The sequence below is a fragment of the Osmerus eperlanus genome, chromosome 3, assembly GCF_963692335.1.
Source record: "Osmerus eperlanus chromosome 3, fOsmEpe2.1, whole genome shotgun sequence".
In the NCBI taxonomy this organism is placed as follows: Eukaryota; Metazoa; Chordata; class Actinopteri; order Osmeriformes; family Osmeridae; genus Osmerus; species Osmerus eperlanus.
This window is the reverse complement of record NC_085020.1, coordinates 22,699,368-22,727,104: the sequence shown is the minus strand read 5'-3', so window position 1 is coordinate 22,727,104 and position 27,737 is coordinate 22,699,368. Positions and strand designations below refer to the sequence as shown.

Here is a 27,737-nt window from a genome sequence, read left to right as displayed (position 1 = left end):
GAATGTCTGATTAGAGTATTAGGGCAACAGCATGTCAGTCTGTCATTCGGAGATTGAGATTTTGGAGTATTTCCTTCCTATCAATTAAAAATGATATTGATTATCTATATATAACTATATTATGAATCTACAACTGCCGTGGGCGCTAATGCAGTAATGTTTAGTAGTTATTAGTGGGTCTTCTCCCAGTACAAGAATAACATGCCTAATGGACGAGTATTGTATTAGTTTTATGAAGCTCAAGGGGTCGATATGTGTACAGTAGCCTATCTGCATCCTAACCTACCATTCCGAAAAACGCATTCGTTTCAACCACATTGAGGAATTATCTGATGTATATTTAAATTGTATCACTCATCTCTTCCCAGAAAAAAAATGATATTTTGACAACACGCGCATTCTCATTCTAGAATCTCTGCTGTCATTGGTACCCAGAAACAACCGGAAGCGCAGCAGAAACGACGTGCTACGGGCGAAAGTGAATTGATAATGGTCTACGATTTATTGTGATCGCTTGGAAAGAATACTTTTATAATCGTGGGGAAATGACAAATAACTCAATCGCAGATCCACGACTATTCTTCAATCTTCATTTTGGACAAGATAAAGCTGAATGAAGGCGTAGCCTGTCTGGGAATTGTTGTCGGATTCTTTACCTGACCAGAAAGAAAAACTAATGGTGAGTTTCCTGTGGCGAAGATGTTTCTTACGATTCTGGAAGGATGAAAGGATGTTGCATTTGTTGAACAATTTTGCGAAACCAAATTCATCTTTTTGAAGGTAATCTAATTGCTTTGCTCTTCTTCACAAAGGGATGCGTCAAAAATGTCAAAGGGGTTAAACATTGTGGATACACGTTGGGGGGTTGTTTTAGGAGCTTGTGGCATAGTAAGCAGTTATATAAACTGTAGATAATATTTTAAAAATAATTTACAGCTGTTGAAAACTTTTGAGTAAACCTCATAGGTAGGCAGAATTCCCTTCAAGTAAAAGAAACACGAGGCCTAAACTTTGGCACTTGAGACCATGACAGCCAAACATAAGGACTACATAATATGCCTTCTATGATAACAAACAAATAGGCTTTAGGAATCGAGTTACACATATTATTATTTCCAGTGATAATGCTTCCGAATGAAGTCATATGTACAGTGTATATTACGCCATGCTACTGGACACACCATTAGCCAGTAAATACGTGCGGTGGGCCAGTACGCTGATATATATTGGATTAGTTTTAATTTGAATACCTCATCATTAGAATATCATAGTATATTCAAAGGATCAGGCCAACATTTTTTTTGCCGACGCCCTAAGCGCATCACACTTCTCCGATCACTCTACATTTTTTTTGTAGGCATGATGCAAGCAAGTGGTTGTGAGTGCTGTAGCTTTGGAATAGGAGAACACGTGAATGCAAAAAGCGAATTTCAGAGTTGGTCCGTCCTCCGGCGAAATGGCATCATAGAAACGTAGGGCATGGTGGCAAAATTGCTTTGATAAAGAGAGGTTTATAGAAAAACTGAATTCTCCTCCTAATAGTCCACGGTTATTTCATCTATTTCATAATAAAGTAACCTGGTAAATGTATTTGTGATCTTGTGTGCAAAGAATATGTTATAGGGTCTCTCGATGTTTCAGACGATCTATTTTTATCTTTTTACTAATGATCTAATCAGGCCAAACGCTTTGGATGAATCGCTTATTGTCCAAACTGTCATTGCCGCATGTCAACATGGTGTTTATTGACTGTGTTGGTGGTTGTTCACAGGAATTTAGCCTAGTTAACGATCATTATACGGAATGGTTGCTGCAGAGATCATAGCCTTTCCACATCGTCATGACAACATTGGCATTTCAAAGCTATTGTTTTTTAACATTATTTTTCAATCCTGCAGAGTATATAGCATACTTCCTGAAGTTGTGTCCACATTTGTGTTATTAGTTAATAAAATCCCGTCTCTGAATCACACCTTCCATAGCCTACCACAGGCGCGTGGGACAGAAGTTCCGCCAATGAAACCTTATGAGATAACATAAGGATGTTGTTGTGAGAATCTGGTTCGCACCTTTCTGCTTTTCTATTGTTATTGTTAGCCTATGTTCTTCTGCTATATTTTTAGAGCAATTAGTAAATGCATTTTTGTCAAGACTGAAACTGGGGGCATTTCAGAACCCTGGACAGCACTGCTCCAACTCGTCCATTGAGGATCGTTCCATGGCTGGTCAGTCGGCCATACAATTCATTTCAGACAAGTTAGACATGTTAGATTAAAGACTTGTTCTATTCAACCTAATAACGTTATTGTTTATATTGAGTGTGATCATCTTTACCATCACTTATGGTAAACTCATGGGTCATATATGACTCAGATGTCAATAGCTATGGTTTTTATGAAAGTGAAGGGCCTGCTTGAAGACCAAGGTTATGTCAGTATTCATCTCCATTGTTCTATTGTTTGAACACGTCATATTACTACAAATAGTATTTTTCATATTCATTCAGTGCTTTCTGTGACGAGTGTGTGGGGCAACAGGAGGAGGTGAAAGCTTCTCTGAGGTCAGAGCCAATACGTGTGATGGGTGACACAGACAACAGGCTGACATGTCGGGTACCAGGGGGAAACAAACGAGCCGGTTGCCAATTTGGGTCAGCTACCAATACAGCCTGAAGTTCTAAACATTGTGAGTTGGCTATTTGTACCAGTAATATCCTCACTGTCAATATTCTCTAGCTTTGAAAACTAAACAGAGTTGGCCAACTTTCTAGACCTGCAGATCTGTCATAATGGCCCTTGCCATATGACAATGCCATGGGTATACAGTTAGGTCCATAAATATTTGGACATTGACACAATTTTCATCATTTTGGCTCTGTATACCACCACAATGGATTTGAAATGAAACAATCAAGATGTGCTTTAAGTGCAGACTTTCAAATTTAATTTCAGGGTATTTACATCCAAATCAGGTGAACGGTGTAGGAATTACAATACATTTTATATGTGCCCCCCCCCTTTTTAAGGGACCAAAAGTAATTGGACAATTGGCTGCTCAGCTGTTCCATGGCCAGGTGTATGTTATTCCCTCATGGGAGTTCGTTATTTCATTGACAAGGAGCAGATAAAAGGTCTAGAGTTAATTTCAAGTATGGTATTTGTGTTTGGATCCTGTTGCTGTCAACTCTCAATATGAAGTCCAAAGAGCTGTCACCATCAGTGAAGCAAGCCATCGTTAGGCTGAAAAATCAAAACAAACCTATCAGAGAGATAGCAAAAACATTATGGGTGGCCAAATCAACTGTTTGGTACATTCTTAAAAAGAAAGAACACACTGGTGAGCTCAGCAACACCAAAAGACCCGGAAGACCACGGAAAACAACTGTGGTGGATGACAGAAGAATTCTTTCCCTGGTGAAGAAAAACCCCTTCACAACAGTTGGCCAGATCAAGAACACTCTCCAGGAGGTAGGCGTATCTGTGTCAAAGTCAAAAATTAAGAGAAGACTTCACCAGAGTAAATACAGAGGGTTCACCACAAGATGTAAACCATTGGTGAGTCTCAAAAACAGGAAGACCAGATTAGAGTTTGCCAAAAAACATCTAAAAGACCCTGTACAGTTCTGGAACAACATCCTATGGACAGATGAGACCAAGATCAACTTGTACCTGAATGATGGGAAGAGAAGAGTATGGAGAAGGGAAGGAACTGCTCATGATCCAAAGCATACCACCTCATCAGTGAAGCATGGTGGAGGTAGTGTTATGGCGTGGGCATGTATGGCTGCCAATGGAACTGGTTCCCTTGTATTTATCGATGATGTGACTGCTGACAAAAGCAGTAGGATGAATTCTGAAGTGTTTCTGGCAATATTATCTGCTCAGATTCAGCCAAATGCTTCAGAACTCATAGGACGGCGCTTCACAGTGCAGATGGACAATGACCCGAAGCATACTGCGAAAGCAACCAAAGAGTTTTTTAAGGCAAAGAAGTGGAATGTTCTGCAATGGCCAAGTCAATCACCTGACCTAAATCCAATTGAGCATGCATTTCACTTGCTAAAGACAAAACTGAAGGGAAAATGCCCCAAGAACAAGCAGGAACTGAAGACAGTTGCAGTAGAGGCCTGGCAGAGCATCACCAGGGATGAAACCCAGCATCTGGTGATGTCTATGGGTTCCAGACTTCAGGCTGTCATTGACTGCAAAGGATTTGCAACCAAGTATTAAAAGTGACAATTAGATTTATGATTATGTTAGTTTGTCCAATTATTTTTGGTCCCTTAAAAAGGGGGGGCCACATATAAAATGTGTTGTAATTCCTACACCGTTCACCTGATTTGGATGTAAATACCCTGAAATTAAAGCTGAAAGTCTGCACTTAAAGCACATCTTGATTGTTTCATTTCAAATCCATTGTGGTGGTATACAGAGCCAAAATGATGAAAATTGTGTCAATGTCCAAATATTTATGGACCTAACTGTACTTTATAACAGATCTGCTGGGAGAACTATGACTGATTCTGGTTTCATCTTGGAGCTAGTTTGTGACACAGAGCTAGAATGTTTTCTTACAGTATACACAAAAGCTAAAGGAAGGCAGAAGATGATGTGGTAAAGGAGAGGCCAGCGTCTCTGCATCTAGAGGAAGGAAAGGAGAGGCCAGCCTCTCTGCATCTAGAGGAAGGAAAGGAGAGGCCAGCCTCTCTGCATCTAGAGGAAGGAAAGGAGAGGCCAGCGTCTCTGCATCTAGAGGAAGGAAAGGAGAGGCCAGCCTCTCTGCATCTAGAGGAAGGAAAGGAGAGGCCAGCCTCTCTGCATCTAGAGGAAGGAAAGGAGAGGCCAGCCTCTCTGCATCTAGAGGAAGGAAAGGAGAGGCCAGCCTCTCTGCATCTAGAGGAAGGAAAGGAGAGGCCAGCCTCTCTGCATCTAGAGGAAGGAAAGGAGAGGCCAGCCTCTCTGCATCTAGAGGAAGGAAAGGAGAGGCCAGCCTCTCTGCATCTAGAGGAAGGAAAGGAGAGGCCAGCCTCTCTGCATCTAGAGGAAGGAAAGGAGAGGCCAGCCTCTCTGCATCTAGAGGAAGGAAAGGAGAGGCCAGCCTCTGCATCTAGAGGAAGGAAAGGAGAGGCCAGCCTCTCTGCATCTAGAGGAAGGAAAGGAGAGGCCAGCCTCTGCATCTAGAGGAAGGAAAGGAGAGGCCAGCCTCTCTGCATCTAGAGGAAGGAAAGTTAAAGCTACTTTGAGTTATCCCAGAGTCAGCCTGCCTGAGTCAGCCTGCATCTTCTGTCTGAAGACACTGAGTTAATTAAAAGCTGGGGCTTGTGTTCAGGTGTCGATCAATCCCCAGGTAAGCTTTACTGAAGGTTAAAGGAAGGTGGAGTTAAAATACTAACATTAACATTTAACATATCAAAACCTATGACTGTGTCAAACATGTAGAAATATAGCTGAAACCTTCACTGTATCTCTGTTCATGCCTTTTACACCTGTTCAGTCAGACTCTTGCATCTCTGGAATATACTAATCAAATCCTTCGAATTTAGACTCCCAAAGATCAAGAAGTTCTCATTCGGAATTGGTTGTTCCATTCAAAATGCAGGTGGCAGCTTGGTGTGCCTCCCTTTATCACCATAGCTGCTGTCTCACTGGCGTGGATAGCGATGATCTGTGTCATCCTTCACTGCATGGAGACAGATATGTAGACACAAGGCAATGTGCATGACACTGACTACCAATTCTTTACAGTCATCTTGGGCTCCTTTAGTAGATCAGGCTCGCTTGTCATTCGCAGTACTGCATGTAGAGGATCTACCTCAATGAGCTCCACATAAAAGGTGATTGATTTGGGGTTGATCATTGAACATGTGCGTCTTGTGTTATGTTGAAACAGAGGGGCACTTCTACATTAGTTTTCCAGTTGTCTCATATGTGATGTCATTATAATATTATGTGTTGTCACCGTCTGTCAAGCAGTGCTTGTCCCTGATTGGCTAGTGTGTGAGATGTCTGCCAGTGAATATAATCAGTATAGGCTTCGCATTATTACAGACATATTCATTATATATACATAATGTGACAGATGCATGCAAACATATATTACATTTACATTTAGTAGACGCTCTTATCCACAGAGACTTACAGTAAGTACAGGGACATTCCCCCGAGGCAAGTAGGGTGAAGTGCCTTGCCCAAGGACACAACGTCATCTGGCACGGCCGGGAATCGAACTGGCAACCTTCTGATTACAAGCCCGCTTCCCTAACCGCTCAGCCACCTGACTCCTGATATATATAGATGTAGTTATCATTCAAGTTATTGAGTCAGTGTGTCAGTATAGTGTACTGAAACATTGACTTACATCTGTAATTTTCAAAGATGTCGTGAATATATATTGATATATAAGTCTCAGATCCTGATAGCCATATCTATTTTCAGTCAGCAGGGAAAGATGAACCAAGGAAAACTCTCAAGGAAAAGTCGTCATCTGGTCCTCCTGATTACATAGCATTGATTATTCCAATGAGATCATTCAGTGGTAATAAGCATGTGGACGTGTCTCCAGTCAGGTGCTTGATCTAACGGCCTCACCTGCCTCACACCTGCCCCAGAACATTGATTTGAGGACTGGTGGAGGGTTCTGTCAAGGATCGTTTCCACGTTCTGAGTGTTGCTTCTCGAGAACAACACTTTTCTCCAGATCTTAGATTCAGGTCCTTTGTAAGCAGAAACATCTGTTTACTGTCTCACATCTGCCTCCATGACTGGGGATCATTTCCTCTAGGTTACTGTTCCACTGTTTGAGCCTCCTTCCAATTTGCTGAATGCTGAAGCAGTTCATTAGTCTCCTATCAACCGAACCAATCTGCCTGTGTTGAATCCGGCCCGCCTGTCTCTCTGGTGTCCCCAGCCCTCTCTCGTCCTGGACGCTCTCCGTTCCCCCTGAACGTGCAGAATGAAAAGATGGAACAGCTGCTTGTACCGCCAGGACCAGACAGCTTCCATCCGTTCTCCCGCGAGTCTCTCCAGGCCATCGAGAGGCGGGTCGCAGCGGAGAAAGCCAAGAAGCCCCGAGGGGAGGCGAGCAACGATGACGAGGAGCGACCCAGGCCCAACAGGGACCTGGAGGCGGGGAAACCGCTGCCCTTCATCTACGGGGACATCCCCCCCGGCCTGGTGTCCACACCCCTGGAGGACTTGGACTCCTTCTACAGCAATCAGAAAGTGAGTTGATCCTCAGCCAGGGGGGGTTTCTCTTTGTTGTTTGGGCCAGCCTAAGCTGTTGTCTAGGTGATACAGCTGGGTGTCATCCCCGCTAAGCCTTTGTTCCCAGGTGACAGTTTGCAGGGCTCTGGAAGCACGGCGCCCAATCACACGGGCTGAGCCTGACCTCTGGATTCGGTGGTGTTGTAGCGCTGCACAACTGGGATAATCATGAGTGTGTTTGTGGTGACTAAATGATCGCCTTACACATGTGTGTCTGTCCACTCTCTGTTTCAGACCTTCATAGTCCTGAACAGAGGAAAAACCATCTTCCGTTTCAACGCCAGTCCTGCCTTGTGTGTCCTGAGCCCCTTCAACCTTATTAGAAGAATATCAATTAAGATTTTGGTACATTCATATCCTTTCATTCAGACAGTACACAGTGTTCGACATTCATGAGTCAGAAGAAATCTGTCCCTGCGTCCATCTCCTGTTTGCATACTGAAGATAACTAACAAAGCGAGACTCGTTGTGTGAACTGTTCTCCGTCCGGGTCGTGTGTCGCGTGTAAACAATGTCGAATCAGCCAGTCTGGACTGTTTCCTTGACAACTGACTTCACATTGTTCAGCATGATTATCATGCTCACTATCCTGACCAACTGTGGGTTTATGGCCCTGAGCCAGCCCCCAGACTGGGCCAAGAATGTGGAGTAAGTCCTTCATGTACCCCAAAATATACACACACATATCGATATACAGTATTTAGTGTTGTGTGTGCATTAACTTGTGACCTTTCTTTTGAACAGGTACACATTCACTGGGATTTATACATTTGAATCGTTAGTTAAAATTCTGGCTCGAGGGTTTTATATAGGGAAGTTCACATTTCTAAGAGATCCATGGAACTGGTTGGACTTCTGTGTGATTGTCATGGCGTGAGTATTAAACTGTCTCTCATAATTCACTTACATTATGAAATTGTGAATGATCAAAATGGTATACAAGTGTTTCTTCTTGCCCTCATGGGTTCTGTTCATAGTGCCGTTTAGAGCAAGGAGGACTTCTGTCAAAGGCTGTTAACCTCCCACAACAAAATCCATTACTAGCCACAATGTCCTCATTTTTTTACTAGCACCTTTTAGTCAAGAGTGCATTACTGCCATTTATACAGATTCGACCACCATTTGTTTGTGTGTTGATGAAAGGACGCTAAGGAACTAGATTGAGAGCATAATGGATGTAGCAGATGATAGTTTGGAAGCCTGCAAGCACCTCTTGATTAAATCCTTATGTTTTAATGAGTTGCATTAGCAGGACAATCATGGAGGGAGGCATGTTGCACAGAGTCCTGAGCTGTTTCTAGTGTTGAATGTCCTCATGTGAAATGTACCTGACCTCTATCCAGTCATGTGGATTGTGAAGGGTTAGGGCCTTGGCCATATTAAATGTAAATATATGTACTGTACCTCGTCTTTCGAAATTATACAAACTCTGTTGTAATTGTGAATTGTAATTCCCTGCAGGTATGTAACTGAGTTTGTAAAGCTAGGCAATGTTTCAGCTCTTCGCACTTTCAGAGTACTGAGAGCTTTGAAAACTATTTCAGTTATCCCAGGTAAGCAGTGGTTGCTTGAGGTGCTAGCTAGCCCTTGTGTTCCCCCTCCTCCTTCTCCTCTTTCCCGTGACTGCTGGCTGTCGTCCTGTCATGGCACCTGTATGTGACCCTCCCCCCCTTATTCCAGATATGTGACAGAGTTTGTGGACCTGGGCAATGTCTCAGCCCTGAGAACCTTCAGGGTTTTGCGCGCTCTGAAAACGATATCGGTCATCCCAGGTGAGAGGCAGCTGCACAGGCTGGTGTTCACCCCATCAGCCTCAGGCAGGAGCGCTCAGGCTGGTGTTCACCCCATCAGCATCAGGCCGGAGCGCTCAGGCTGGTGTTCACCCCATCAGCCTCAGGCCGGAGCGCTCAGGCTGGTGTTCACCCCATCAGCCTCAGGCAGGAGTGCTCAGGCTGGTGTTCACCCCATCAGCATCAGGCCGGAGTGCTCCACCCGCTGCTTCTGTTTTGGTCCATGGTTTTAGTTTGCTCTCATGCTGCCGGCATAGCAAGCAGGAATCACCATGGAACCGATTTCTCGCTTTTTAGACGTGAAAGTTCATTTTGTTTTATTCATTTATTTTGTATTTTTCTCCTGGCGACCTTCAACGGGGTCTGGTAGATTTGAGTTGGCATGGAGATGAACCTTGCGTTGCTGTGCATGTGATGTGATGTCCAGTCCTGCTTCTCTCCCTGCCGTTCGGGGGAGTGCCTGTCTTGTCCTCTGCCTGTGTCCAAGTGCTACACTCATGTTTTCCTTGAAGGACATCTTCATTCATTCAGAACAATGAGTAAAGATAGTCCAATGAGGGTGTGCCATAACCCAACTGAACCTGTTGCATTAGTCAGTTTATTGATCCAAACTAAAGTAAACAAAGTAAGGTTTTCAACACACGTATCAAATCTGTCCATCAGTACAATTGACTACTCACCGCTATTAAAATTGTAGGAGCACATTCATTGTCAACCCACTGACCGATTCAGGGTTGTTAAAGGAACCTTGGAAAGCAACGGTTATCAGGGCTCATATAACGGTGTTGGGGAGAATAGCATTCTCCTAAGGCAGCCGGTTGAAAGTAATTTCACAATTATATGAGCTGCTTCCATAGACACATTCATATTACATATTTTTCTCAATAATGGATTGAGCTCATTGGCTGGTATACCTTCATGCTGTGGTGTTTCGGTGCCCCCTACATCAACCTGCTGACACTCCCTGCTCGCGTGGACTGCTTTCAGACACTGACAGATGTGTGTGGCGTCCTGCAGGTCTGAAGACCATCGTGGGAGCTCTGATCCAGTCTGTGAAGAAGCTCGCCGACGTGATGATCCTCACAGTCTTCTGCCTCAGTGTGTTTGCTCTCATTGGCCTCCAGCTGTTCATGGGCCATCTGAGACACAAGTGTGTACGGAACAGCAGCCTCACCCACCTCAACTGGAGCGAGCACATCAACGATCCATGTGAGTGGCTTCCCTTGGTGTCAGTCATGGAAGGGCCAGTGTTTCTGGGACATCAGTGTGGCTTCTGAGTCCAAATAAAGTTGTGGGGAACACCTGCTGTGAGGCTACTTGCACTACCAAGTGATGACACAGCAATGCCTGTAGGAACTACAATGTAGTTGCATTTAAGTTATTACACAAGTGAAACTTGGTATCGGGGTGGTTGTGCTTTTCAGGGGAAAGTGCACGTTAACATTGATCTAGTTTTGGTCAAATAAATCTTGAACTGTCCCTTTAAAACATCCCCTTACCCTGTATACCCCCCCACCCACACTGTGCCTTCTTATTCTTTATTAATAACTTATCTACACCAAACACTTGATACCATTGAATTACATAGCAGTTTTTACTGTGGATATTGATTTGTAGTTACATGGTGGTTAATGTGACCTCAGTATAAAGTGATGCCAAGTTGCTAAATCATTTACTTGACTTTCTGTGTACTGTTCTTCTCCCTTTAGTAAATTATTACATCATCCCAGGTAAAAAGGACCCCTTGCTCTGTGGAAATGGCACAGAAGCTGGGTAAGATCCAGCCTACATCTATCTGAATATCATATTTTGTGTGTCTGTGGCCAGTTAATTCTTGTGTGTGCCTGTGTATGTGCGTTATATGCGTGTGTTACAGCTTCAGACACTTGAATGAATGTGTGTTTACCGGGATGTAAGTTTGTGTGTACCGGGACGTAAGTTTCATTATACGCGGGAGAAATTTAGAAAACTTCAAATCTGTCCTCTCCACTTTTTATCAAGAAAGTAATATTTACCGGCCACACCCTCAGTTATTTAAAAGATGGTCCCACCCACATTTGAAAATAAACCTGTCGACAGTGTTAGTCTGTTTCTCAGTGATTCATCCTGACAGTCACCCGTACACAGTACTGTGAATGGAGGTGTCTCATTTCATTTCACTCAACGGTGTTTGAGTTTCACAGGCTTCTCCTCTGTTGTAGGCAGTGTCCAGAGGGGTACTTCTGCGTCAAAGCGGGCCGGAACCCAGACTACGGATACACCAGCTTTGACACGTTCCTCTGGGCCTTCCTGGCTCTGTTCAGACTGATGACTCAGGACTACTGGGAGAACCTCTACCAGCAGGTCGGCCTGCGGTACTCAGGGGCTCACCTAGTTGTTCTCCGACACACACGTGCACTCGCAAACATGTCTGCGCCAACACGCTTAAACACAGGCGCCAACACACACTATAACGCAAACACTGGCATGCATACTCACACACACACACATACAGTACACATGCACACACATACACTCACAGACACAAACTCTCACACACACAGTACACATGCACACACATACACTCACAGACATATGTACACAGACACACACACAAACACACAGTCACAAAATACTAAGCTTGAAATGTGAACATTCTCCACCTTGTAGGAAGGTTGGTAGTGACATAAATCTTTTGTGGTTTAATTTGATGAAATCTCCCAGCCGAGCATCAGTACGTGGAACATGGCTTTGATTGAAATCAGCCACGGTTTCTCTCCAGGTCTCTTGTGTTGTCAGTAGTGAGAGACTTAGGTGCCAGACACTGTGTGTGCAGTGAAGCTCCTGGGTATCTCTGACGGGACAGACTTAGTCCGCTGGGTTCTCCCTATGACGGGACAGACTTAGTCCGCTGGGTTCTCCCTCTGGTCCTCTGTTACTGGTTGCAGCTGTGGGAACTCCGCACTTGTTACACACCGCCGCAGGAAACGCTGGGAAAACCTGATGAGTCACATCATGAGAGGCTCTTAGCGTTTTTTCCTCAACCTAAACCCCACCCCTTTCCCTCCTGAAAACTAAACTAAACACAAAATAGTTTTTTTTGGGCTGCGTCCAAAAGTGGACAGCCTTGAAAATCAATACTGATTTCAGTTATTTACCATTGTCTATACGTAGAAATATCAGAGGGCATTGTCTGTTTGCTGTTCAAACAAGCTGTTGTATGGAGTGCAGGTGCATGTTGGTCCAGGGCAAGAGGGAAGGTTCAGGTGCTGATACAGGTAAACACAGGATGAATGGCCTTTACAGCAGATTGATGACTGTCTCCTAAATAGAGGGAAGGAAGGCATTATGGTCTTAATGCATTAAACAAACAATAGTGGAGAAAACTCCCAGATCAGGTTTGACATGGTCCGAGTGGACAGGATCACGTGTTTTTTTTATAATTTGATTATATTATTATTTCCTGTCTCAACCCTCTTTGGGTACACAGTTTTGAGGAACTGGTGGGACCAAGGTGCTCTGGGAATGTCTTCTGTTCAGTCAGTCAGTTATTAATCTGTTATCAAACAGTTACATGAATCAAACCAATAACCCCAATTAACACATCAGGACTTTAGGTTGTTTTCACCCATGCTCACTCACTGACATCATTCTGACCCCTACCCTTCTCCCCACCCCACCCCTCCCCACCCGACCCCCCCCCCCCCCACACACACACACACACATACACACACACACCACAGACTCTCCGGGCCTCAGGGAAGCCCTACATGATGTTCTTCGTGCTGGTCATCTTCCTGGGCTCGTTCTACCTGGTGAACCTGATCCTGGCCGTGGTGGCCATGGCGTACGACGAGCAGAACCAGGCCACCATCGAGGAGGCCCTGCAGAAGGAGGAGGAGTTCCAGGCCATCCTGGAACAGCTGAGGAGACAGCAGGAGGACGCCCAGGTACACACCGGCCCTGCCGCCTGCCCTCTCCCCTGGAGAGAGGAGAGAGCAGGTACACACCGGCCCTGCCGCCTGCCCTCTCCCCTGGAGAGAGGAGAGAGCAGGTACACACCGGCCCTGCCGCCTGCCCTCCCCTGGAGAGAGAGAGGGAGGGAGGAGAGAGAGAGGAGAGTTATGAAAATTACTTGTTATAATTATTGTAAAAATTATTTTTAAGTAATTCATATATTTAGTTTAATCTTATAGGGATTTGGCATTGATGTTCATTCATTCATGCCAATAGAGCATCATTGAATTGAGTTGAATTATAGAGAGATGGAAGAGAGAGTAGATAGAGAGAGAAGAGAGAGGAAGAGAGGAGAGAGAGGAAACTGCAGTTTCTGCTGTTTGTTGCCCCTAATGACCATGTGTGTGTTCACCGTGTCTGCGTGTGTGTGTGTTGCCCGCTGCAGGCGGTGGTGGCAGCAGCTGCTGAGAGGGAGTCCAGTGAGAGAGGAGAGCTCACCGAGACGTCGTCCTCCGCGTCCCGGCTCAGCTCCAAGAGCGCCAAGGAGCGCCGGAACCGGCACAAGAAGAAGAAGACGGAGATGGAGAGAGCCGACAGCAAGTTCCACCGGTCCGAGTCTGAGGACAGCATCAAGAGGAACCGCTTACGCTTCTCTGTGGACGCCAACCTGCTCTCCTACGACATGAGGTGTTCCACTACGCAGCAGGTGAGACTGAGGCTCTCTCTGATCCCTGAGTCACCTCCTCGTCCCCGCCCCCGTCTGCCAGTCAGGTGCTTGTGTTGGAATGTTTGGTCGTTGGGTCATTGGCATTAACGTCCCCACCTTCATGTTTGTACCTCTGGACTCCCATCTGTCCATCCTGCGTTTCCCCCGTTGGTTTGGGTTTTGAGATCATCGCTGCGTTTTCTCCTGCTGCGTCAACACCTTCATCATCATCGTGATCTTGATCGCCGCTATCTTCATCACCGCTATCTTCATCACCGCCATCTTGATCACCGCCATCTTCATCACCGCCATCTTCATCACCGCCATCTTCATCTTCATCACCGCCATCTTCATCTTCGTCATCTTCATCACCACCAACTTTATCACCGCCATCTTGATCACCGCCATCTTCATCACCACCATCTTCATCACCGCCATCTTCATCATCACCACTATCTTCATCACCATCTTCATCATCATCATCTTCATCTTCATCACCGCCATCTTCATCTTCATCATCACTGCTAGCTTCATCATCATCTTCATCATCATCTTCATTATCGGCAACGTTAACATCATCATCGTTATCTTCATCGTCGTAATCATCATCTTCATCATTATTTTCATGATCTTCTTCATCTCCATTTTTAAGAGCATAGGGATCATTCTACCCAAACTCGACCACTGTGTTTCTGTCAGAGGTACACTGGTGTGTTTCTGTCAGAGGTACACTGGTGTGTTTCTGTCAGAGGGAAACTAGTGTGTTTCTGTCAGAGGTACACTGGTGTGTTTCTGTCAGAGGTACACTGCTGTGTTTCTCTCAAAGGTACACTGGTGTGTTTCTGTCAGAGGTACACTGGTGTGTTTCTGTCAGAGGTGCACTGGTGTGTTTCTGTCAGAGGTGCACTGGTGTGTTTCTGTCAGAGGTACACTGGTGTGTTTCAGTCAGAGGTACACTGGTGTGTTTCTGTCAGAGGTGCACTGGTGTGTTTCTGTCAGAGGTGCACTGGTGTGTTTCTGTCAGAGGTGCCCTGGTGTGTTTCTGTCAGAGGTGCACTGGTGTGTTTCTGCCAGAGGTGCCCTGGTGTGTTTCTGTCAGAGGTGCCCTGGTGTGTTTCTGTCAGAGGTGCACTGGTGTGTTTCTGCCAGAGGTACAGTGGTGTGTTTCTGTAGCAGGCTCTGAGGAATGTGTTTCTCTCCAGTCCTTCCTGAGTGTCCGTGGCCCCCTACTCTCCTCCAGACGGAACAGCCAGGCCAGTGTGTTCTCCTCCAGACGCAACAGCCAGGCCAGTGTGTTCTCCTCCAGACGCAACAGCCAGGCCAGTGTGTTCAGCTTCAGGGGACGCCCTGCACGTTGCGGCTCGGACAACCATTTTGCCGATGACGAAAACAGCACGTTGGAGGACAACGGCAGTAGGCGGAGCTCTCTGTTCGTCCCCCGACGGGCAGACCGTCGCTACAGCAGCGTGAGCCAGAACAGCTTGCTGTCACATGTCCTGCTGTCGACCAACGGGAGGAAGAAGCACTGCTCCGTGGACCGCAACGGGGTGGTGTCCCTTGTGGGCGGGGCTTCTCTTCCCTCGTCCCCAGCAGGCTTGCTGCTGCCTGAGGTGACAGTAGATATGGTCACTTCTGATGACAATGTAAGGACGCGTGGGCGCGGCCTGGGGCCTGAGCTGTGTGTTGTGGTTGGCCACACCACCTCTGTGCTGTGGACGTCAGCTGTGACTGTGCTGTGGTGCTGCTGTCTGTCTGTACTGTCGTGAACCTGATCCTTTCCCTTCTCTTCCACATGGTTTATTTGTCTTTTTTTACTCTCTTTGACTTACTGTCTTTTGCTTGTTTTTTATACATTGTCATTTTGTTTTTGAATCCCTTGGTAATGTTAATGTTAACATGTTATTTGTCTTTTGATCCCCATCTGTAGTCGTTTTTTATAGACGATACTAGTTGTATTCTTCTCTGTTGGTTTCCTGTAGATAACAGATTCCTCCAGTGATGTCACTTCCTGTAACCCATGAACATGTGTGTGCAGGGCGCCACCTCAGACACAGAGTACATGAGGGATGAGGGCGGAGCCTATCAGGCCCCCATGGACTTCCTGGGAGACCCTGTGGCCAGACAGAGAGCCCTGAGTGTGGCGAGTATTATAACCAACACCATGGAAGGTAGGAGAACATTGTCCCCAAAACATCTAAACCAATAAAAAAGCTGTAACATTAAAGACATTGTTGTCTTTTGAATTGTGTCTGCTCGTTTTGTGTCAGAGCTTGAAGAGTCCAGACAGACATGCCCGCCTTGCTGGTACAAGTTTTCCAGCACCTTCCTGATCTGGGACTGCTGCCCAGCATGGCTGAGGTTCAAGAAGCTGGTCAACCTGATCGTGATGGACCCGTTTACAGACCTAGCCATCACCATCTGCATTGTCCTCAACACGGTGTTCATGGCTATCGAGCATTACCCTTCCTCCATAGCATTTAATAACATGCTCTCTACGGGAAACCTGGCAAGTAGTCCAGGGCTTTTGTGCTTGTTCTTTTGCCTCCTAATGTTCCAATCTTAATAAATGCAGAGTGCAATTCAGTTCTCACTCATTTTCCCCCCCGTTCCACACAGGTGTTCACAGGCATCTTCACGGCTGAGATGTGCTTCAAAATCATCGCTATGGACCCGTATCAATATTTCCAAGAGAAATGGAACATATTTGATAGCATTGTAGTCACTATAAGCTTGCTGGAGTTCGGTTTGGCTAGTGTGCCTGGAATGTCTGTCCTCAGGTCATTTAGGCTGGTACGAGAAGGAGATCCCACTGCTTATCCTACTGTTCGAGTCAATCGATTAGGATTTACATACGTACATACATGTGATTCCAGTGGACAGTGGAGTCTCACCTGTTTCCTCAATGTCGTTTCTTCAGCTCAGAGTGTTCAAGCTGGCCAAGTCGTGGCCCACCCTCAACATGCTGATCAAGATCATCGGGAACTCGGTGGGCGCCCTGGGCAACCTGACGATCGTCCTGGCCATCATCGTGTTCATCTTCGCCGTGGTGGGCATGCAGCTGTTTGGGAAGAACTACAAAGACTGCAAGTGTAAGATCAACAAAGACTGCGAGCTCCCTCGCTGGCACATGCATGACTTCTTCCACTCGTTCCTGATCGTGTTCCGGGTGCTGTGCGGGGAGTGGATAGAGACCATGTGGGACTGCATGGAGGTGTCTGGCCTGGGCATGTGTCTGATCGTCTTCATGATGGTCATGGTCATCGGGAACCTGGTGGTACGTCTTCAACAGTGGCCTTCCATTGGACATCCTTCTGTTGTCGCCATAATTACCTCACTAGCCATTTAAGAAACACGTGTGTGCACGTGTGTGCGTGTGTGTGCGTGTGTGTGTGTGCGTGTGTGTGCGTGTGTGCGTGTGCGTGTGCATGTGTGTTTGCTCACTCCAGGTGCTGAACTTGTTCCTGGCGCTGCTACTGAGCTCCTTCAGCGCTGACAACCTGGCGGCCACGGACGAGGACAGCGAGATGAACAACCTCCAGATCGCCATCGGACGGATCCAGCGCGCTGCCGACTTCACCAAGGCCCTGATCTGCCGCTCGGTGCACCACGTCTGCCTGAGGAAGAGGAGGAGGAAGAAGAGGAGCCAGGGAGACGACAAGCCTCTGGACGACCTCCACAAAGCCCTGGAGCACAACTGCATAACCAACCACACCACGGTGGAGATCCTGAAGGATCTGGCCTTCCCCAGGGACGGCAACGGGACTGCCACCGGCGTGGACAACAACGGAGGGAAGTACATAGTCAACAGTAACAGCGACTACATGCCCTTCCTTCAGAACGCCAGCCTGACGATCACTGTGCCAATCGCTGTGGGGGAGTCGGACTTTGAGAACCTCAACGCGGAAGACTTCAGCAGCGACTTCTCTGACACAGAGGGGAGCAAAGAGGTGAGGACGCTGTCTTAGTTTGGTATTTTAAAGTGTTGAAATATGGAATTATTGTGGAATGGACATAGGGAGACGATGTCCTCAATCAGCACGTAAGAAAGCGAGTGAGCGAGTGCGCATAGATGTGAAGTTGGCTAATGAAACCTGATTTGAGAGTGTTTACCTCCAACATTGTTGTCCTCTGAAGTGATAATTGCTTGGTGGTTGTAGAACAAATTCAGAACATTTTTCAAGGGTAAAGCACTGAGCTCCTCAAATGTACAATTTGTTTTCGGTGAAAGATTGTATTCACTTTCACATGACGTCTACATAGTTATTTAAAAGCATAGATTTATTTATACGATACACAATAAAGTCACCTTCAAATATTCTTTTCTTTTTTGTAAAATGTTGCAAAAACATAAACTCTCATAGCCTGCAGTGGAAAACCAATCTGGTGAGCAACACAGCCTGATTCCAGCATTGGATGTGGTTGTTCTGTGTAGACGTATCTGTTGCTATGGATAAGTGTTCCATTGCAGCGCGGGTGCACTTAGCCCCCACCCTAGCCCCCATCCCAGCCCCCCCCCCCCCCCTCCTCCTACCACGTTAGTCATGGCAACCCAAGTATGAGCATGTGACATGGCGTTTCCCCGGAGACCCGGCGCTCCCTTTAACGAGGAGAGGCCACGGAGACAGGAAAACACCAGTCTTCAGATTACATTATTTGCCATTTAAGGCTGAGTGCTCCAGATCTGCATCCTCCTCTTTAGGGAGCTGGTCTGCCTCGTCTCCCAGAGAGGCCAGTTCCAGCCCACTCAGAGGGCTGGATTTCACCACATGCTGCCAGTTATGAAATGTGTGTAAGCTGGTGTCATGGTGATGATGTCATGTTGTGTTTCTGGCCCTTGTGATTCGAGTCATCGTTTGTTGTTTAGAATTCATATGAATGAAGGTACATCTTAGGTACCTAATGTGTGTCGCTAGATGTGTGGATGTTTTACTAACACTTGTTTCATTTACAGACAAATGAACTTTCTGGTAACTTGTGGTAGGGTGTGACTCACCACGCTTAACCCTGTGTGTTATTCCAGCTTCTTTGCGGAGGCTCTCAGGGTTTTCAGTAAGGACACTTGTAAGACCACTTTCTTGTACATAACACCATGGAGATCGTCTATGTCATCTATAAGACAACATCACAACTTCCCCATTTTTTTTGCTTTGCCCACCTATTGTTGTCTCTGCTTGGTAATAATTCCTCACCACTCTGCTAGTAAGCAGCAGTTTTGATGTTGCGAAACCTTACTTTTTGTAAAGGTTGTTTTTTGTTGTTGTTGCAATACATTTATGAATGAGTATCACCTCCATGTTCAGATCAGACCATCCTTCCTAATTAGTTTACTTGGGTGTGGTTTGTGAAGACTCAAAGGCTGGAAAGTCAGCATCGACCTTGAGCTTTGCAAAACGGATTGACATCTTTTATTTAAGCAAACTGGATCACAGTTCAAATATATATTATGGCATATTCATCTATAAATATTGTTCATAATGGAATGATGAAAGCAGACATCTATTAAAAGAAAAATCCAAATTAGGTCTCAAAATAAATATTTTTGTGCACAAATCAATTTTTGTAATGCAGTACTATTTTAATATCCATGAAAGTATAGCCAAAAGGAGCGTACTGTATCAGATTATTTGTATTCTATTTGACCTTGGTAGACATTTTAGTCTTTTTGTATAAGCTATATATTATATGTCATAAAGAGGTTACTCCTAAAACCATTCATTATAGAATGCATAAAAGGACAAATCTTTACTTTCCATTATTGAAAGTAATTTGGAGGTGGTAGAGTTCCATGCAGTCTTGCTGGATGAGTGGCCTTTTAAAGTAGTGATGGCCTTCTAGAGCCTTCTCTATTAGATTCACAGCACTTTACAGTGTCTCATCAGAGCGTGCTTCCATCATTCCTCACTCTGCATTAGCTGGTCCCAGGACAGCCCAGGGCTGCGGCACTCCAACAAGGCATTCATAACCTCTGTACTTCCAGGGCTTTTAGACGACACGCCCAACCCACACACACGCCCAACCCACACACACGACTGAGGGAGCAAGACCGACATCTTGTTCTCGATCAAAACCTCAACTGTCTGAAAAAGTACCACATGGTATACCTTTTGAGGTTAGCTGGAAGACAGATATGCTCACAACCTTTGTGATCAAAGTTGGCACATACACAAATTGGTACATACACACCGTATAAGAAATAATTTGATTGTTTTCTCCAAGCTATTACATTTGCTTGCCTGGAGGTGTTTTATGTGAGCTCCCCAGGGCTGATCAGAATACTTAGAACATAGCTCTGGATCACAGACAGTCTCCTCCCTGCCTGGCTTGGTTAGCTGCTTAGCTCTTCTTCTCCGCTGTTAAGCTAATGTGGACGACATCCTCTGTTTGGAAATGACGCAGGCTTGTCTCGTGTGCAGAGACTGCACATGTAGGTGTTTTAATGTGAATGAGAATGTATTGTGTTACTGGGTCTGCAGTTCCTTCAGACCAAGATGTTGGTATAAAAAGTAAGGGTGCTCCGATCGATCGGTCGCCGATCATTATCATTTTAAATACTCAGATCGGTACTCACTGTAAAGGACGATCAAAAGAGACGATTTTTTGCTGTGACCTCTGTGACCTCTGTGACCTCTGTGACCTATTGCCCCTAGTCCTTTATCTCCTACCTAAATGCAGAGAAAAATGTGGAACAATATTTTAACTATGGCCTTTTATGTGTCAGATTTTATAGTCTAAAGTAAAAATTTATAAAGACTCTTGTTTATTCTGTTTTTGTAATTTATTATTCGGCAGGATAGTTACATTTGTTTATTTATAAGCAGTTATCAATAACCCAGCATAGGCTGCTATGGTTTATGTTGCGTCTCTAAAAAGCGTCTCTAAGAAAGACAGTGGAATATGTTAAACATGTTTCCTGCCACTAAATAAACAGTTGTTGTGAATTCATGATAATTTATCATCTCTTCATTGTTATACTTAAAATACATTGTTGTTAAGAATAGTAAAATAGATAATGCTACATGATGAATAGAAGGCTTCAAATAGACCCCTTAATTGGTGATTGGTACTCACTATCGGCCGATACTGCTTTTAGCGATCGGTGATCGGCCCCAAAAATCCTGATCGGAGCACCCCTAATAAAAAGCACATGAAAGGAAGGGAACACACATGTTCTTGTGGATGACTGACTTGGATGAAACATGTGCATGATGTGTGACCTGAGCTCAATCAATTCTACCTACAGGCTTTCTGGAGATGCAACAGTATGTCCCAGTGATGGCCAATCAAAAGTCTGGCCTCCCATAGCACCTCAAATGTGTCTCAAATATTAAGCCTGTAGGTACCTTTGATAGCCTCTGCATGAAACAGTACTTCACCTAATAGGAGTGCTAGAGTCCCTATCCCAGAAGTGCTGGGATAAGGATAGTCCCCCTGTGATTACAGAATTGTACAACTGATACACCGCTAGCAGTGAGCTCAACGGCTCAGTCCGCTAGATCAGGTCCTAGGGAGATACTACAGCATGTAGCATCCCACCTGGCTAGCTATGCCATGCCTGGTCTATGTGCTAACGGCTAGCTTTGCTCTGCCTGGGCTATGTGCTAACGGCTAGCTATGCCAGCTAGGCTATGTTCTAATGCTAACACCAGTTTGACTGGGTTCCCTGTGCAGATGCCGGTTGACTCCCAGCCCAGCTCGTCTGAGGGCAGCACCGTGGACATCCCGCGCCTGGGCGAGGGGGGGGACTCGGTGGACATGGAGCCAGAGGAGTCCCTGGATCCTGAGGGCTGCTTCCCTGACGGTGAGACTACAGCCCAGAGCGCTCGGTCTTTACTTCGCTGCTACAGCAGGTGTAAGATAACGGCGCGTAGGTGTCATCTCAGCAGACGCTTGTCTCGTTCGGAGGCGGTGTGATGGAGGGGTTAAACTTGCGGCCTCTCGATCGCAGGTTTCGCTTGAGTCGAGATCGCTTGAGTCGCCGTGACATCACGTGTGTTTTCAGGTTGCGTCCGCAGGTTCCACTGTTGCCAGGTGAACGTGGAGGAGGGCAGGTGGAAGCTGTGGTGGACCCTGAGGAAGACTTGCTTCAGGATCGTGGAGCACAACTGGTTTGAGACGTTCATCATCTTCATGATCCTGCTCAGCAGCTCGGCCCTGGTGAGCGGGGGGGCTCTGGGAAGGCCAGGTGTTCAACTGCTCAGAATATCTGACATGGATGGTCTGATTTAAACCTGCTGTGTTGGTTTTTGTCCTTAGTGGTAACCATCGCATAGTGCTCTGGATAAGCACCTGTAATAATAGCTGGGTTTCAAGTGCCTATCTAATATTGTTGTGTTTGATTCATAAAAAACATATCTTGTTGATTTACAAGATGCCTGAATGAAAGACAAACTTAACATCTGTCTATTTTGCCCGCCAGCAAACGGACTGTCCCAAATGACCCTATCTGTTTGTGTTTTTGCCCAGGCCTTTGAAGACATCTATATAGAGAAAATGAAGACCATTAAGATTTTGTTGGAGTTTGCAGACAAGATCTTCACATACACTTTTATTCTAGAAATGTTACTGAAATGGGTGGCTTATGGATTTGCAAAGTACTTCACTAATTACTGGTGCTGGTTGGACTTCCTCATTGTTGATGTAAGATTCTGAATTGGCATTTTAACATACAGACTAGTACATTTGGTTAACTTGACTGTTAAGACTAAGGCTAAAATGGACAATCTGAATATATGTGTCTCTGTACACAGTCAAGGCCAGTCAGTCTGTCTCCCCCTGATGTCGATGTGTGTGTGTGTGTGTGTGTGCCGGCATGTTCCAGGTCTCCCTGGTCAGCCTCGCGGCCAACGCCCTGGGCTATGCTGAGCTGGGGGCCATCAAGTCTCTGAGGACGTTACGGGCTCTGCGGCCACTGAGAGCGCTGTCCCGCTTCGAGGGCATGAGGGTGAGAGAGAAGCGCCAGGAGCCGACACCCCCGCCCCCCACACCCCCGCCCCCCACACCCCCGCCCTGCCTCACGCTCTCCCAGTACACACCACCACAGAGAGACAGGAAGAGGCTTGCTGAAGCCAGCACTGACAGACACTCAGTCTCCTAACCCAGGGCCACAGCACAATGCACAGGATGACAGCCCACATTCAGAATCACTCCATGCATGTGTAGCACAGGTACCATTCCTCTCCCATTCCCTCTTTTCCAGCTGATTGTGTTTTTGTAGAGCTCTCTAACATTAGATCATTATGACATACAGTAGCAAATGCCCCATTAGCAGTCAATGAATTCAAGAATATGATAATATGTTTAGAATGTAGTGGTAGTATTATCAGAGAAATGACACTAGTTCCACACAGTCGAAAGTAAAAAAAAGTGACATCCTTCATTTCAATGTAGCCATCAGCTGGGATCCTCTCACAGTACCAGCTAATGTTGCTGTGCAATACAAGTTCAATCTAAGAATTTGAAGGCTTACGTAACTACAGTAGGGAGGGAAAGCTCTGGTCTGTTCAAATCAATGGAGCTACTATCGATCAGCCGGCTTGCATGTTGTGGTGGTCTAGATTTCCTCTGCTGGTGTGACGGTGGTCTCCCCGCACGTGGTAGCCTCTGAACTCTCCCATCTGCATGACTGGTTTCTCTCTACTTCACCGGCCTGAGATGGATGTACAATGTGTGGATGTAGCTTGCTGGGTGCCTTTAACATGAATCTATTCTTTCTTTATTCATGTGTGTGTTTTTCATTTTACAGTAAACTGCATCCTGCCTCCACAAGGTTCTTTTCCGTTTTTTGTCGTTTTTACACACAATTGACACAGTACCCCAGTGAAACACCTCATAGTGTCTCCATAGACAGAATCCCTCCCTCCCTTCTATCCTCACTCTTTCCCAACTTCTTTCCTGGCTGTTGTCGTTGTCATCGTGTATGAGCTATGGCGTTGGTGCTACTTGTGTGGGGCACATACTGATGTGAACACTTCCATTTCAGCACTTCACTCTCTCGTGTTTTCCTAATCTCACCATCACCAGTCACAGACAAGCTGTCATGATAAGAAGAATTAAAGCATCGCCAGTTATCCAAAACTGTTCAACCAGTGTGATATCGTCTATGACCTTAAATCTGAGATTGTGCTATCGCTTGTGTGCGTGCGTCGGTGCGTGTGTATGTGTGCATCCATGCACGTGCGCCTGTGTGTGTGTATGTGTGTGCGTGCGTCCGTGTGTGTGTGTGTGTGTGTGTCCAGGTGGTGGTGAACGCTCTGCTGGGGGCCATCCCCTCCATCTTCAACGTGCTGCTGGTCTGTCTGATCTTCTGGCTCATCTTCAGCATCATCGGGGTCAACCTGTTCGCAGGGAAGTACCACTACTGTGTCAACGTCACCAGCAACTACCGCTTCAAGCTGGAAGAGATCGCCAACAAGACCGCCTGTCTCAACGCCGCGCCCGGCGGCGCCAGCTGGAAGAACGTCAAGATCAACTTCGATAACGTGGGCGCAGGATATCTAGCCCTGCTGCAAGTGGTGAGCAGGCGTCCCGACTCTCCGCACAGCCAGCGTTCATCTCCACTACGTCTTCGACGATGTACCGTGCGTTGAGTGTGTCGTCATTGTTTTGTAACATTTCTTCTCATGTTCTTACAGGCTACATACAAAGGCTGGATGGACATCATGTATGCAGCAGTGGACTCCCGTAATGTGAGTGGTTGCCTCACTGACAGGAACCCCCCCGTGGTGATAGACACGCGGACAGAACACTGGATGCTAGTGCGATATTCTTGTCTTGCAGGTGGATGAACAACCAGTTTATGAGATCAACCTGTACATGTACATGTACTTTGTGGTGTTCATCATTTTTGGATCCTTCTTCACGCTCAACCTCTTCATTGGGGTCATAATAGATAACTTCAACCAGCAAAAGAAGAAGATAAGTATCTTATTTTGGAGTTATCGCTAGAACTCGAAAGACGCAATCATGTTGACAGGGATTTAATGTTGTCTATTCCTCTTTACTTTGGAGGTCAGGACATCTTCATGACGGAGGAGCAGAAGAAGTACTACAATGCCATGAAGAAGCTGGGCTCCAAGAAGCCCCAGAAGCCCATCCCCCGGCCAAACGTAAGACAACACGGCCGACACGACTCGTTTCTCCACAGTTTCTATTTTCCGGTGTCCTGCAAATTAGAACAAATTCCTTTTTTGGTCTCTTCCAGAACAAGTTTCAAGGATGCATCTTCGATTTCACAACAAAGCAAGGCTTTGACATTTTCATCATGATTCTCATCTGCCTTAACATGGTCACCATGATGGTGGAGACGGACGACCAGACTGAAGACATGGAAAATATTCTGTACTGGATTAACATGGTCTTCATCATGCTGTTCTCGGGAGAGTGTTTGTTAAAGATGATCTCTCTCCGCCATTACTACTTCACCATTGGTTGGAATGTATTTGACTTCATCGTAGTAATCATGTCTGTAATTGGTAAGGTCCACCTCTGTATTTGATTGGAGTGGAATGTTTTGCTGCACCTGTTTTGCTGTTATTAATTCTCTCTTTTCCTCCCCAGGCATGTTTCTCTCGAATGTGTTTGAAAAGTTGTTTGTTTCGCCAACTTTATTCCGAGTCATCCGATTGGCCCGGATCGGCCGCATCCTCCGCCTCATCAAGGGTGCCAAGGGAATACGCACGCTCTTGTTTGCCTTGATGATGTCACTTCCTGCCTTGTTCAACATTGGTCTCCTGCTGTTTTTAGTCATGTTCATCTACGCCATCTTTGGCATGTCGAACTTTGCGTACGTCAAGAAGCAGGCCGGGATCGACGACATGTTCAACTTTGAGACGCTTGGCAACAGCTTGATCTGTTTGTTCCAAATCACCACGTCGGGGGGCTGGGACAGCCTGCTGGCACCCATGCTCAACACTGACGACTGTGACAAGAAAAGCGAGCACCCTGGGACCCCCTACAAGGGCGACTGTGGAAACCCCGCGGTTGGGATCATCTTCTTCGTCAGCTACGTCATCATCTGTTTCCTCATCGTGGTCAACATGTACATCGCCGTCATCCTGGAGAACTTCAGCGTGGCGACCGAGGAGAGCGCCGAGCCCCTCAGCGAGGACGACTTTGAGATGTTCTACGAGGTGTGGGAGAAGTTTGACCCGCGCGCCACCCAGTTTGTGGAGTACGACAAGCTGTCGGACTTCGCGGACGCCCTGGACCCTCCGCTGCGCATAGCGAAGCCCAACAAGATCCAGCTGATCTCCATGGACCTGCCCATGGTGAGCGGCGAGAGGATCCACTGCCTGGACATCCTGTTCGCCTTCACCAAGCGCGTCCTGGGCGAGGGAGGAGAGATGGACATGCTCCGCGGGCAGATGGAGGAGCGCTTCATGGCATCCAACCCCTCCAAGGTGTCCTACGAGCCCATCACCACCACGCTGCGACGCAAGCAGGAGGACATGTCGGCCATCGTCATCCAGAGGGCTGCCAGACACTACATCCACCGACACTCTGTTCAAAGAGCCTCCAACGTGTCCAGTCAGGAGACCCTGGCGGACACGGAGGACCTCGTCATCGAGAGGCTGAACGAGACGTCGACTTCGGACAAGACGGCCACGCCGCCCTCCACGGCATCTCCCCCTTCCTACGACAGCGTGACCAAACAAGACGCTGACAAATACGAGAAAGACAAAACCGAGCAGGAGGTCGCAGGCAAAGATGGGAAGGAAGACGAAAAGTAGAGCGGGTTGTGGGGAAAGATGCAACATAGCCTTTAAATGACCAAATGCCTTTGAAGGTGGCCAATGTGTGGAGTGGACGTCCTTCCGTCCATTGGTGTGGATATCTATGCCAAATAGACAATGCTTGAGTTCAGAGTTACATGTTGGTGCCTGGAGTGAAGACTCAGGAAGTTCTCAGGCTGTCATGGCTGACCTTTGACTTTTAGTTGGTATTTTCTGGTATTTAAAAAGAAGACACTCATTCTGAACAGGGCCATGGGTCTCTCAGGCTTTGTGACAATCAGTAAATTATTAAGTATTTCACTTAATTTGCGGCTCGATCTTTTAGTGCTGCACCCAGTGTCTTCAATACACTTCTCCTGCCATTTTACAAACTGATATTTCTTACAGAAGCTCGTTTACGATCATTCTGTTTTTCCCAGATCATAGGTTGTTCTTGTGCTTTCGATATTTTTGTAAACAGTCGTTTGTCTTTGGTCTTGTCTTCACCCAACCACTCACGATGGCAGTAGGAAACTGCTGCAGTTAAATAGACGTGTACTTGCATGAATACCTATCCATAATTATGCATGTTATAATTCACCATGGTTGATCTGTCCATCTCTTTCTTTAATGATTTCTGAAGTACTGACCTTCAATAGGACTTGGAGTCACCATCACACATTATTCACACCATCACAAATCTTAGACATTCCTTCGTCAGAGCACATAGTCAGAACTCCTCTATTTTATAACAGTAACTTTGCACTGCCTACAGTAAAACACACACACAGAGGGTGCTAATGTGCTCACACACACGTGTCATTCATTCATCAGAAACTCTTGTAGCCACTCTTGGTTGTGTCGCTAACTTATGATTCAACCCAGATACCACGGGCGAGTCCTGGTGTGGACCCAGCGCTGAGGTTGCTGTACTTGGCGAGGCTGTGGGTATTCAGTCGGTCAGAGCTACGCCTCAGACTCTAAACCTGATCGACAGACAGCTGAAGTGGATTGCAGTTCAGCTGTGGTTCAAGGAAAGGTCGTGAGTGGGTCACATGGTTCTGCGTTTGGACGCTATCCATGACCAGCTCAACATGTTCCTGCTGGTCAGCTCTGGACAGCCTCCCACGACCCAGCCCAGACCCCATCCCAGACCCCAGCCCAGACCCCAGCCCACAGATCCCAGGACCAGCCCACAGATCCCAGCCCAGACCCCACCCCCTGTCTCAGTCCTGCCCTGTGCCCCTGGCTCACACTGTGCTGCCCCCTGAGAACTCCCCCGTGGCTCCCCCCCTGAGGACTCCCCCGTGGCTCCCCCCCTGAGGACTCCCCC

At 46.5% G+C, this 27,737-nt stretch overlaps 1 protein-coding gene across 1 annotated transcript; it reads left to right on the top strand.

The window, feature by feature from the left end:
- The first annotated feature begins 422 nt into the window (after positions 1-422).
- scn1laa (sodium channel, voltage-gated, type I-like, alpha) lies at positions 423-27,737 on the top strand. The gene is made up of 27 exons (XM_062457953.1): positions 423-679; positions 6,907-7,220; positions 7,497-7,615; positions 7,821-7,910; positions 8,007-8,135; positions 8,943-9,034; positions 10,070-10,261; positions 10,762-10,825; positions 11,254-11,395; positions 12,775-12,981; positions 13,434-13,694; positions 14,897-15,337; positions 15,730-15,862; positions 15,962-16,200; positions 16,311-16,484; positions 16,612-16,968; positions 17,141-17,641; positions 21,363-21,492; positions 21,694-21,848; positions 22,158-22,331; positions 22,513-22,635; positions 23,930-24,205; positions 24,326-24,379; positions 24,471-24,608; positions 24,695-24,799; positions 24,895-25,165; positions 25,251-27,737. The coding sequence occupies exons 2-27, from the start codon at positions 6,960-6,962 to the stop codon at positions 26,420-26,422; spliced, it is 6,000 nt and encodes a 1,999-aa protein (XP_062313937.1). The 5' UTR covers positions 423-679; positions 6,907-6,959; the 3' UTR covers positions 26,423-27,737.

Coding starts and splice junctions, on each gene's coding strand:
- scn1laa (XM_062457953.1), top strand. CDS start 6,960: ATGGAACAGCTGCTTGTACCGCCAGGACCAGACAGCTTCCATCCGTTC. Junction 7,616..7,820: donor ATTAAGATTTTGGTACATTC/ATATCCTTTCAT, acceptor AACTGACTTCAC/ATTGTTCAGCATGATTATCA. Junction 22,332..22,512: donor TGGACTTCCTCATTGTTGAT/GTAAGATTCTGA, acceptor GGCATGTTCCAG/GTCTCCCTGGTCAGCCTCGC.